The sequence below is a fragment of the Castor canadensis genome, chromosome X, assembly GCF_047511655.1.
Source record: "Castor canadensis chromosome X, mCasCan1.hap1v2, whole genome shotgun sequence".
NCBI lineage: Eukaryota > Metazoa > Chordata > Mammalia > Rodentia > Castoridae > Castor > Castor canadensis.
In genome coordinates, this window is record NC_133405.1 from 2,732,908 (window position 1) to 2,746,326 (window position 13,419).

At 47.9% G+C, this 13,419-nt stretch overlaps 1 protein-coding gene across 1 annotated transcript; it reads right to left on the minus strand.

Annotated features, from left to right (window-relative positions):
* Positions 1 to 2,669: 2,669 nt before the first annotated feature.
* Positions 2,670 to 7,038, minus strand: LOC141419633 (paraneoplastic antigen Ma6F-like). The gene is made up of 2 exons (XM_074062758.1): positions 6,907 to 7,038; positions 2,670 to 6,150 (listed from the first exon to the last, which is right to left on the minus strand). Exon 2 carries the CDS (start codon positions 6,078 to 6,080, stop codon positions 3,930 to 3,932), a length of 2,151 nt encoding a protein of 716 aa, XP_073918859.1. The 5' UTR covers positions 6,081 to 6,150; positions 6,907 to 7,038; the 3' UTR covers positions 2,670 to 3,929.
* Positions 7,039 to 13,419: the final 6,381 nt, after the last annotated feature.

Below are 13,419 nucleotides of genomic sequence, written 5' to 3' on the forward strand. Positions count from 1 at the left end.
TGGTCACATGCTATCGTACCTAAGACCTTAATTAGTCTGCTTCAAAATGATGCCATGTCTGACACACAGTATCTGCAACTAGGATTACCACTTGATGAAGTGTGGGATGGAGCACAGTTGTTCTCCAGAAATCATCCAATTTCTGCAGAGGATAGAAGAGCAAATTAAATGGAGATATATTGGGGACCACCATACTGACATCTTTGATAGCTTTAGGAGTGGTTCTAATGTCTGCAATTTTTCCTGTGATGTTGTTTTTAGTTTACTCTCCTGGCCAAGTAAATGAGGGGGTACAGTTTTACTTGATTTTCCACAATGTTAGGGTTACCTGCAAATAGAACCCTCCACACACCTAAAAATTGGTTTGGATGTTGATTCTGATGACAAAATGCGCACGCGCACACACACACACACACACACACACACACACCAAGAGGGCAAGAAAAATACCTTTACTTATGTAATTGAGAGTTCTGAGGAGAGAAGAACAAGCCTCTCAATCAGTTCAGAAATGAGTTGGGTGAGCAAGGAAAGGAGAGCTGCCTGGACCTTTATTGTGGTTGGCTGGGGGATAGGAGTGAGAGTTCTCATGTGGGGTCAGGGATTTGCTTGGTTTGAATCTTCCTCAGGAAAAACAGAAGGAAGCACCGAGGCTTTCTTTTGAACTTGCTCAGTCAGGGGAATCAAGCAGAAGATGGAAAGATGGAAGATGGAAAATAAAAAGGAAAGACTAGCTTCTAGGGGGGAATAAAGACTGCACAGCTGGTGCTCAGAGAAGAGGAGGCTCTTAGTACTTAAGCGATGAAATGGCCAGAGTTCTGCATGGCCTTAAGTCAGGGAGGGTTTTTTTTTTTTTTTACCTAGAAGAAATTTAAATAAGGCCAAAAAGCATAGACTCTGTGAAAAAGATGATATCGGACTTTTTTGGGTGTTGGCACCAATGCCACCATTGAAATGGCTTAACTTACTGTAAGTGGACAAGAAAGATGCTACAGAGAAGATGAGGGAAGAGTCACAACTGTGGTGTCATTCCAGTACAGTAGTTAAGCCTTAGTTAAAAGATACAAAGGGTTTATCCAGACAAAAATAGTAAGGTTTGATTTCCAAGTATAATAGAAGTGGTTGGGGTGTCATTAATAGTCATATCAGAGGAAGGAAATGGCATAACAAATAGGACAGCTTAGGAACATTCCGAGAATCATCCAGCATCAGCACATCCATCATACATATTTGGACAGACTGCTAAAGTATACCAAGAGACTAGCCAAAGCACTGGCACCAAGAACCAACCACAAACTGGAAGCAGTAGAGTGTAATGAAAGGAGCACAGGTCCCAGATTTAAGAACCCTGCTCTGCAACACTGATTGGAAACTCTTCTCAGTTTTTACCTTGAAACAGGGAGGCTCTACAGTATCTCTCAGGCTAGACAAAGTAAGGCCCCAGTGCTGTGCAGGATGCCACCCACCGCCACCCTGCTCGCTCATCAACCTCCTCTGGGACTAGCTCCCTCATCACTGAGCCCCGCAGCGCAGACCAGGTCAGCCCTAGGCCACATCGTGCTTGGAGGACCCCTTGGCGAACCCGCAGCCCCCACCCCTTCCCAAGAGCTGGTCTGAAGACTTCGGGCCCGCAGAAAGTCGACACTAGACTCCCTACGAACAAAGCCCCCTTCGGCTTCTCGCGGGCACCGCGCTGCCGGGGCTTCCAGCCTCTCCACGCGTGGCCCCCTACGCGGGTTGGCCAGCGGCAGATCACGCTATGGGGGAAGGGCAGCTCAAGCACGGTGCCCGGAGGGCGGGGCTCAGAGGAGAAACCCCGGCCATTTGTGATCCTCGCGCGCCACCTGGCGGCTGTAGCCGATACGGCCTCAGGAGAAACCCGACGGAGGCCGAGCTCCGCTGAACAGCCATTTCCCCTTCTGAAAAGTCGCACTTCCCGGCGGGCATCGCGCCCCGAACTGCGTGAAATGGCGGCGCGCGCAGGCGTGCTCACCCGTAGGCGCCGGTGTAGGCGCCAATGACTCTAGTGCACGCGCGCAGACGCACACGTGCGCAGGCGCACTCGCGCCGGCTGCAGTTCACCAAGGCGCAGGCGCGCATGGCTCAGGTAAGATTGCATTGGGTTTGACACGCGCAGGCGCACAAAGGCCGCGTCCACAGCTCGTGTCCTTGGAAAGCTGGGTGGATATCAAGTCCACTGCTTTCTTTTACTGTGGGAGTCACTGTTCCCAGAGAGAGCCTGAACGTTCTAGTGCTACACTTCAGACACTCAAACACAAGAATAAAGTAGGGACCTATTAAAAATATAGCTTTGCTGGAATTTGGGGACAAGGCTTCAGGCCTGCCTGTCATGTCCTCAACATCTTCTTTCTGAACAGCTCCATACATGACACCAGGATCCAAGCAGCCACTACTTTCACCCACCAGCATCCTACCAATCGGCATCATCCACTCTGGTCATCAGACTTTCTTTGTCATATAAGCCACTGACCCTTGGTTTTGTTCACTTTTACACTTAAGGAACCACACACCCTTAGCACACCACACCAGGACCATGCATTAAGAACTATTCTAGGGTCAAAGTATCAGCCTACTATTTTAACATCGCCACCCTCAGGCCAAGCACAACCCTCCCACAACTGGCTACAACAGAGGCAGAACTTATCAGGAACATAAATTTATTGATAGAAACAAACACTGAAACCATGGAAGAGAAGGGGATGACATCACAGACAGGAACTCCCCATGACCACCTGAGACCACAGGTCCCAGGCTCCTGACAAGGTTCCTCATTTGTCCCCCACCCCGGGGCCTTCCTGCCATGTTCTCCTTTCCTGAGGACCCCAGATCTGCCTCTTGCCAGGACCGTGGCCTCTGGCAATGTCCACTCACTTCAGAGAAGAGCCCTTCCCAGGGACGAACCACTGTGAAGTGGCCCTGCCCTATGGCTGGCACAGGACAACAGTCACAGGACACTGGAAAGAACAGCAAGAAACACCCCACCAAGCTGAGGAAACAGAGTGACAGGTAACAATAGGAGTGGAGTGTCAAAACACAGTTGTCGCCCCCCCCATCCCTGATCCATTCTTCCTGGCTGAGGCCAAAGTCATGGTCACAGGGTGAGCATCAGGCACTCCCTCACCGTCCACCCTTTCTCTGGGCTCCTGGGACTGACTGGGCTTGGGGCCTCTGGGGAGGAACTGCTCAGAGAAGAACACGTACATGTCACGAGAACAAGCGGCAGGCAGCTGGCCTTGATCTACACTGAGAAAGCAGAGGTTGAGCTCACCATCCTGGACAGGAGTGAGCAGAGCCTTGGCTGGCACGGAAGCTCACAGCATGTACCCACATGTGGAGGTGTCTGACCGAGTTGGCCAGGACCTCCTCCAGGGTTAACACACACACTCAGAGGTTTGCACGGGAATGTTGACTAATGTGGGGATGGCTACTTGCTTGACAGTGAGGTCGCTTAAGGGACTTACAGATAAGGGAGGGCTTCCAAGGACAGGGAGCAGCCTGCCCAGGGATGGTGGATGGGATGGGGTGGGGTCCCCCCTAGGAGTGCTTCCAGGCTGGCCACCTGATGCGGTAGGGGTGTGGCTGACACTGGGGTTATGCTGCCATGGGGAGAGATGCCTCTCTTTTCCCCATTTGGTGGTAAATGTGGTCATCCATGTCACTTGGAAGGGCTAGTGGTGGTGGTGGTGGTGGTGGTGGCTATGGTCCCTTGGTGAGGTGGGGAATCTAGGCTTTGTTTTGAAATATTCAGGCCATTTTCTGGAACCTACTTCCCCTCTGGGGCTAGGTAGTGGCCCTTGCCTCACCTCCTCCTTCCTTCAGGGCTCTGCTGCCTGACAGGAGAGGAGGCCCCTGGGTATGCCTGGGGAGGACTTGGGAGGATTCATTTCCTCTGCCCCATCCTCACTTCCCTACTCCTTCAGAATGGCCCTGAGCCCCTCCAGCACGGGCTCCTCAGTAACTTCCTGCTCTCCTCTTCTGGCGAGGTTTTCTTGTCTCCAGCCAGGTCCTCCTGGGGCCTCCCTAGAAACACTGCCCATCTGGGCTGCAGTGGGGCCTCCAGGAGCCTCTGTGGAACCTGCCTGGCTTAGGCCTGCAGAGGCAGAAGCATTGTCTCCTTCCTGGGTGGCAGGGGAGACCTTGGCCTCTTCCGTGCCAGTGCCAGCGCCTGCCTTTGTGGCAGCATCAGCAGCAGGGGTAGCCTCAGCGGGGTGCTCAGGGTCAGGAGCAGGCTCACCGGCATCTTCATTGGCAGGGGAGGCCTGGGAGGTCTCATCAATGGCAGAGGCAGGTTCAGCATCAGCTGCCTGGGCGGCAGCCAGCCCACCAATGTGCGCTTGGGCTCCTTCCTCTCTTCGGGACTGCTCATTCCTAGCCAGGGCCGCCTCCCATACCTCAGTCTCCCGGACAAGCCGCAGCAGCCCCACGAAGCCAGGCAGCCTCCTCTCCAGCTGCATCCTCCTCAGGTTGTTCTGGAGTATCTGGTTCGGCCAGGCCCGCATCAGCACCTGCCGGGCTCGCAGCTGGTCTGCGATAGCTCGGTGGATCGCTCCCTTCTCCCTGGCCATCTGTAGCAGGCCTTCCAGGCGCATCACGTAGGCAAAGAGAGTCTCCCGAGGCCGCTGGGAGCAAGTCAGGAACTTCAGCCTCGCGGTCACCTTGGTGTCCTTGTTCCCAAACGCCTGCACGAGCGTGGCCAGGCAGTCCTGTGCAGGGGTGTCCGGATGTTCTTCCAGGAGCCCGCACATGAGATCCAGGGCGGGGCCGCTCAAGCTCTCCACCAGCCTCCTCCTCCTCTCCCTCTCTGATATGTGGCGCCACAGGTACAGCATGTCATTGGCATGGTCCAGCCAGCTCTCGAAGGACTCTGCCTCACGGCCTGGCTCTTGCGTCCCTGAAAAGGTTCTCAGTTCCTGGTAGGCCATGGTTTCCAGTATAGGCTGCAGGGCCTGGCTCCACTGCCGGCTCCATCCTCCTGCCCCAAGTGTCCCTCCTGCTGCCTCAAAGGCGCCTTCCTCCCCTGCAGTCCCTGCCTCCCCTGCAGCTCCTGCCACACCCACAGCTCCTATAACACCCGCAAATCCCATGTCACCTGCAGCTCCCTCCTCATCTGACACTCTGGCCTCACCTGTGGCTTCTGCCTCAGCTTCCCCTCCTTCCTCACCTACAGATACATCCTCAGCTGCTGCTTCTGCCTCATCCAAAGCTCCTTCCTGAAACGAAACTCCTGCCCCAAGTGGTATTACCCTCTCACCTAAGGCTTCCTCATTTGCATCTCCTGCCTCATCTGCAGGTCCTTTCTCGTCTGCATCCCCTGTCTCCTTTGCAGCTCCTGCCCCACCTGCATCTCCTGCTTCATCTGCAAGTCCTTTGTCACCTGCAGATCCTGCCTTCCCTACTGCCACTTCCTTGTTTGCAGGTTCTTTCTCACCTGCATCCTCTGTTTCCCCTGCATCTCCTGCTTCGCCTGCACCTCCTTTCTCACCTGCTTCTCCTGCCTCTCCTGTAGCTCCTTCCACCCCTGCATCACCTGTCTCACCTGAAGGTCTTTTCTCACCTGAATCTCCTGCCTCCCCTACAGCTCCTTCCTCACCTGTGGATCGTTCCTCAACTGAACCTCCTGGTACATATGGTATTCCATTCTCACCTGTGGCATCCTGACCCGTGCCTCCTCCCTCGCCTGTAGCCCCTGTCTCACCTGCAGCTCCTGCCACTGCTTGGCCCTGGGGCTGAGCAGGGAAATCGGGGCTGTCCTGTAACTCAGTATCAGGGGCCTGGGGCAGGAAGATCACAGTCCACGGACCCCCATTGCCTGGTATCTGTCGGGGGATTAAGCTTCGGTTTAGACTGTCAGCAAACTCCACCAAAGCGACTCTGGCTCCAAGCTCCTTTCTGAGGATCTTGCCCAGCACTCGGTACCTGCCCACGGGCCACAGGGCAGCCTGCACCGCCTCCTGGAATGCATCTTCTGGGCAGTCTTCAGGGATGCCCAGGATGAGCAGTGAGCGCTGCTCATTGGCACCCATCCACCTGCACCAGTCCTGCAGCATAGCCCACGCCATGACAGTGGACTTAGGGGGGAGGGAGAATGAGTGGATAGGGATATGAGACTGTCGCAGTCTCTGCAGTACCCTGTGAGTGCAAAGGAGAAATAGGGATGTTGGTACCAGACAGCCCAGCCCCAGCAGGCAGCTGGAAACCCGCCCCACATCCCCAGCAGGACCCTAAGTCATCTCCCCTGCCCAGCATCCCAGTTCTGTCCCCCACTGCAGAGGCTTAGAGCCCCTGTCACTCTCAAGTTCACAGTGAGAAGAATCCTTTTCACCTTGGAGGATGCCCCTTGATATGCCCATAGCATTTGGAGCATCTTCTTTCACCATCTGCCACAATACAGCTAGGAGCCCTCCTCTCCTTTCCCAGCACAGGATCCAGAACCTCTGCTCCCCACTCCCATCCTCATCCCCATAACCTGGCGACCCCCTCCCAGGTGTCCTACACACCCAGAGTCAGACATCCCCTACCCTCACCATATCCAGAGTCCCTCCCTCTCCCACCATCACCTGCACCTCTACAGCCAAAGCGTCTTCCACAGCCAGGAGCTCTCCCTACCCAGACTCCTGCAGGCAGGAAGCCCCACATCCCAGTCTGCATGTGTTTGGCTGGGACCTCCTCCTCTGCCTCCTGCCAGCCAGGGGCAACAATCTACCTTCTTCCAGGGTGCTTGCAGTTGTTCTGCATTCCTGCCAGAACAAAGCCCCCTGACTGCCTGCTTCGTTTCTCTTACTCTGAAAATGCTGCCGCCACCTCTAGAGAAATGCTGCCTTCAGGCTGCAGAGCTGATTCTGGAAGCAGCCTCAAAGCCGTGGAGCAAGATGTCTAAGAACTCACCACAGCCAGGCACCCCAGGATCCCAGGGCTGTGCGGCCCTGGATGGGGGGGATGTCTCCCAGACCTTCTGTGATAAGGCCACGTGGGCTTCTTACTTCTCCCAGAAACCCTGGGTAGATGAGGGAGAAAGACCTCTGGTATCTCTGTGCAGGGGAAATGCCTGGATGTCTGGACGTGTGAGTGTTGCTATGACAACAGGACCTGCATGGTAATGGCTTGATGTGGCAAGGCTTGGCGTCTCCAGGAGCAACAGACATATTCATTGGCCTGCTACCAAGAAAATGGCCTAGTGGAAATGCAGGGAGATGGGGAGGAGGGTGGAGTAGCTGAAAGAGAGAAAGCTCATGGTTGGGGGACAGGGCTGGAAGCTGGAAGTTAGTGGACAGCCAAGTGCTGGGTTTCCAGACTAGGTCCCCAATGTCATTGTGCATTCATAAGACTTCCTCATTATTCCAGGAACCTCCACAACAGGAAGAGGCTGGCTGTTCCTGACTCAGGAGCCTCATCAAAGCTCCTTATGCTGCAAATTCAGACTTTATTACCTAGGAACTTATCGCATGGGAGAGGGTGGACTTTGAGATAGGCGAAGCCGAGTTCACCTAGCATCTAAGCAGTGGATATCTCTCTGCTCATCTGTAAATGGGAAATAAGAACACTCTTCTTGCAGGGTTTTCATGGACCTTTACCATCTACCAGGCACAGCAAATGACCACTGGGGTACAGAAATAGAAAAAAAAAAATGGTAAGGCCAACAATGGTGAAGATATCGAATGCTGGTTGTTGAAGTTAGGTGGTTCCAAGTCTGAACCCTGTATGGAATGCATAACATTGGAGTTCTTTTCCCAATGAACACAAGGATTGGCAGAGTATAACACTGTTTTTGCAAGCTTTGGTCAAGAGAGGCCTTTGGAGAACTCAATCTCTGCCATGTCTAGGACTGGCTACCTCCTCACCAACAGCTTTGAGAGTTTCCCAAGAGTGGGCACTTGATGCATGCTTGGTTCACAAGCACCACTGCCAGCAGCAGTGGCAAGGACCTGCCCTCACCTATCTTCCCTGAGCACAAACATGAACAGTGGGGTAGCAGAAGCAGAGGCAGAACACATCTGATTCTCTACCACCACCTGTATCAAAAGCTATTGTAACATGACTTCAGCTCTCTTTCAATCACAGTGTAGTCTGTTTCCCAGCTCAGCAATCTAGGCTGGACTACAGACTTGTTTCAGAAAATAGACTGAGAGAAGTGATAGAATGCCAATTACTGTTGATCATGGATCACATTTTCCTGTAACTTCACATGCTTTGGGTTTTTATTGTATCCTAGGCATTGTGTTAAAAAGAACTGTAGGAATTGGAGTAAATATTTTTTTCTCCAGAGGGGGCACACCATTTCCACAGGCACTATCATTTCCCTGAAGTCTGTAGCTTCAATCCAATCAGGATTTGAGCTGGATCATGACTCAAATACAACTTTAGTTAGTATTAGTTTAGTTAGTATCAGGCTCCAAATTCTTCAAAGGCGGATTTTATCCTATGTATATTACAGCCTTTTTCTTCTTCCTCTTCTTCTTCCTCTTCTTCTTCCTCCTCTTCTTTTCTCTCCCCCCTTTTCCTCTCCCTCTCCATCTATCATCTCTATCTCGATGTCTATCTCTCTCTCTCCCCCCCCCAGCCTCTACCATATTACTCTGTCACCATTCACTCAGAAAAAGGACCCATTGAGAATTCCAGTATGGCGGCTAGAGGGAGGAAGCAGAAAGTGTGCCTCCTAAAGTAAAATCTTGGAGAGACGCTGGAGATACACCTTACAGGAAAAACCACCAAGAAGAGGCAAAACTTTGACTCCTCCATACCTCCAGCCTGCACAGAGCATCTCCACTTCATGTTAAATGGAGAAACCAGGCAGGCTCCCATGCTGCCACCAGACACCAGCACCCAGACAGCTTGGGAAGACATGGACCACCAGGTGAGCTAAACAGTACGCAGTACTCCCACAGACAATCCTGGGCCAGATCAGCATAGCCCCCTGGACAGACCAAACCCCACCCAGGGAAAAAAGAGAAACTGAGTAATAAGCAATAACAACAAAAAGAACATGTAGCAAAGAGAGTGGGGCACCCTGAGCACCAAAAGGGGGAGGGGAATCCCTCACAGAACTGTAAATAAACAAGCCAGGCCGGAGAAAGCAGGAGCAGCAGCACACGCCCAGCAACCAGGAGCGGGAAAGCTTGTAAAAGTGGCGGTGGGAGGAAAACTCCACAGGAGAGGAGAGAAGGCCCACTTCCCACATGAACTGTAAATAAACATGCCGGCCTGAGAAAGCAGGTGCAGTGTCACCTCCCCCAGTGTGCTTGGAAAGGGGAAAGCTTGTAGCAGCAGTTCGCGTACAGGAGAACTCTGAGTAAACAAAGCCTGCGGGGCCAGGTGAGTGCTAAGCTCAACCCAGAGATCTGCATAAATAAAGCCTCCAGCATCAACAGGCTGACAGCAGCAGGCAGGCAAGCCACAGCCACAGATAGCCATTCACAGAACTGTCTCCAGACTCTTTTTTTTCTCTCTTCCTTTGATGAGACAATAACTGAACTACACCTGCATGCTGAAAAACTTACTGAAACTGTATTGCACTTGAACTTGGGACACTTTGTAGGATTTTTTTGTTGTTGTTTTGTGCGGTTTTGTTTTATTTTGGTTTTTCTAGATTTTTTTCCCCTTTGATGAGAAACCACAGAACTACTTCTGAGGCACCATCTCCAGAATTGGAGGCTGAGGGACAAACACTAAAATTATTAAGACTGAAACTTTATTGCATTTGAACTTGGAGATTTTTTAATTTTTTTTCATTTATTTATTTTTTATTTTTATTTTTTATTTCAATCCTCTGTCTCTCTAATGCCTGTTCAGCTTACAGTTGATTAGTATACTCTCTCTCCCTGTTTATATCTTTGAAACTTTTTTGTTTGCTTCTTTGGTTTTTTTCTACTTGTTTATTTGTTTTTCCCTTTTCCTTTAACTTCTTTGCTTTCCATCACCTCTCACCCTTCCATTCTAAATATCACCAGTGCTATTATTACAAGCTAGAAAATACTTAATTGCACACAGTACAGGGAAAGTAACAACACCAAGGGCAATGACAGGAAGACAGAAAAAACAGGGAAACCAGTTTCCCCACAGCAAAATTAGTACAGGAACCAGAGGGAAATGAAGAAAACAGATACTCAGATCCAGACTCCAACAAAATGAAGATAAACTATGCCAAAGAACCCAATGAAGTCCACAAGAATAATCTAAAAGAAGAAATACTACAGGTACTCTATGAGAATTTTATAGAAATGATACTGGATAGGGTCAACCAAAATGTACAGGAGACACTCAAGAAATTCCAAGATAACAAAAATAGAGAACTTGAAAAACCACAAGAAGAAATAAAGGAAGCCATAGAAGCACTGTATAAACACCAAAGTGAAACAAAGAACATGATTAATAAAGAGATAAATGAACTCAGGACAAAAATAGACAACATTAAAGAGGAAATGACCCAGGATATGGAAAACCTCAGAAAAAAGAATGAAACAGAATTGCAAAACAAAATGGAAGGCCAATCCAGCAGAATAGAACAAACAGAAGACAGAATCTCAGAACTCGAAGATGAAATGGTAATTAAAGGAAAAACCAAAGAACTATTAGTTAAACAACTCAAGACCTGTGAAAAGAAAATGCAAGAACTCACCGACTCCATCAAAAGACCAAACCTGAGAATCATGGGCATCGAAGAAGGAGAAGAGGTGCAAGCAAAGGGAATGCGTAATATATTCAACAAAATAATAACAGAAAATTTCCCAAATCTAGAGAAAACTATTCCCATACAGATGCAAGAGGCCTCCAGAAGAACAAACAGACCAGATCAAAATAGAACCACCCCATGGCATGTCATCATTAAAACGACAAGTTCAGAAACTAGGGAAAGAATATTGAAGGCTGTAAGAGAGAAAAAACAAATAACATGCAAAGGTAAACCCATCAAAATCACAGCAGACTTCTCAACAGAAACAGTAAAAGCAAGAAGAGCTTGGGGAGAGATCTTTCGGGCACTGAATGAAAAGAACTTCAACCCCACGATACTCTACCCAGCAAAACTATCATTCAAACTAGATGGAGCAATAAAAGTCTTCCATGATAAGCAGAAACTAAAACAATATGCGACCACTACAAAAGATTCTTCAAGGGATTCTGCACACAGAAAGTGAAACCCAACATAACCATGAAATGGCAGGCAGCACCAAACTACAGGAAAATAAAAAGCTAGAAAGTAGAGAGTAACATCAACTTAGGTACACACAATCAAACCTTCAAACAACTAAGACAACTAAATGACAGGAATCACCACATACCTATCATTACTAACACTTAATGTTAATGGACTGAATTCTCCCATCAAAAGGCACCACTTGACGAAATGGATTAAAAAGGAAGATCCAACAATTTTTTGGTTACAGGAGACCCATCTCACCAACAGAAATAAGCATATGCTTAGGACGAAAGGCTGGAAGAAGATTTACCAAGAGAATGGCCCCCCAAAACAGGCAGGAGTAGCAATACTTATCTCTGACAAAGTAGACCTCAAACCTACATTGATCAAATGAGATAAAGAAGGACATTCCACACTAATAAAAGGGGAAAGAGACCAAAAGGAAATAATAATCATCAACCTGTATGCACCCAATTTCATCAAACATACCCTGAAAGACCTGAAAGCATATATGAACTCCAACACAGTGGTCGTGGGAGACATTAACACCCCATTATCATCAATAGGTAGGTCATCCAAACAAAAAATCAATAAAGAAATCCAAGATCTAAAATACACAATAGATCAAATGGACCTACTTGATGTCTACAGAACATTTCATCCAACTTCTACACAATATACATTCTTCTCAGCAGCCCATGGAACCTTCTCCAAAATAGATCATATCCTAGGGCACAAAGCAAGCCTCAGCAAATATAAGAAAATAGAAATGATACCGTGCATTCTATCTGATCACAATGCAATAAAACTAGAACTCAACAACAAAAGTAAAGACAAAAAACATGCAAACAGCTGGAAACTGAATAACTCATTGCTTAATGAACAATGGGTCATTGATGAAATAAAAGAGGAAATTAAAAAGTTCCTGGAAGTCAATGAAAATGAAAACACAACCTACCGGAACCTATGGGACACAGCAAAGGCAGTCCTGAGAGGAAAGTTTATAGCCATAAGTGCATATATTAAAAAGACTGAAATATCTCAAATCAGTGACCTAATGATACATCTCAAACTCCTAGAAAAACAAGAACAAGCAAATCCTAAAACAAATAGAAGGAGAAAAATAATAAAAATAAGAGCTCAAATCAATGAAATAGAAACCAAAAAAAAAAACATACAAAGAATTAATGAAACAGAAAGTTGGTTCTTTGAAAAAAATAAACAAGATCGACAGACCCCTGGCAAAACTGACTAAAATGAGGAGAGAAAAAAACCCAAATTAGTAGAATCAGGAATGCAGAAGGGGAGATAACAACAAACACCATGGAAGTCCAGGAAATCATCAGAGACTACTTTGAGAACCTATATTCAAATAAATTTGAAAATCTAAAAGAAATGGACAGATTTCTAGATACATATGATCATCCAAAACTGAACCAAGAGGAAATTAATCACCTGAATAGATCTATAACACAAAATTAAATTGAAGCAGCAATCAAGAGTCTCCCCAAAAAGGAAAGTCCAGGACCTGATGGATTCTCTGCTGAATTCTATCAGACCTTTAAAGAAGAACTAATACCAGCCCTCCTTAAACTGTTCCACAAAATAGAAAGGGAAGGAAAACTGCCAAACACATTTTATGAAGCCAGTATTACACTTATCCCAAAACCAGGCAAAGACACCTCCAAAAAGGAGAACTATAGGCCAATCTCCTTAATGAACATTGATGCAAAAATCCTCAACAAAATAATGGCAAACCAAATTCAACAACACATCAAAAAGATCATTCACCACAACCAAGTAGGCTTCATCCCATGAATGCAGGGGTGGTTCAACATATGAAAATCAATTAACGTAATAAACCACATTAACAGAAGCAAAGACAAAAACCACTTGATCATCTCAATAGATGCAGAAAAAGCCTTTGATAAGATCCAACACCATTTCATGATGAAAGCTCTAAGAAAACTAGGAATAGAAGGAAAGTACCTCAACATTATAAAAGCTATATATGACAAACCTACAGCCAGCATTATACTTAATGGAGAAAAACTGAAACCATTCCCTCTAAAATCAGGAATCAGACAAGGGTGCCCACTATCTCCACTCCTATTCAACATAGTACTTGAATTCCTAGCCAGAGCAATTAGGCAAGAAGAAAGAATAAAAGGAATACAAATAAGTAAAGAAACTGTCAAAATATCCCTATTTACAGATGACATGATCTTATACCTTAAAGACCCAAAAAATTCTACTCAAAAGCTCCT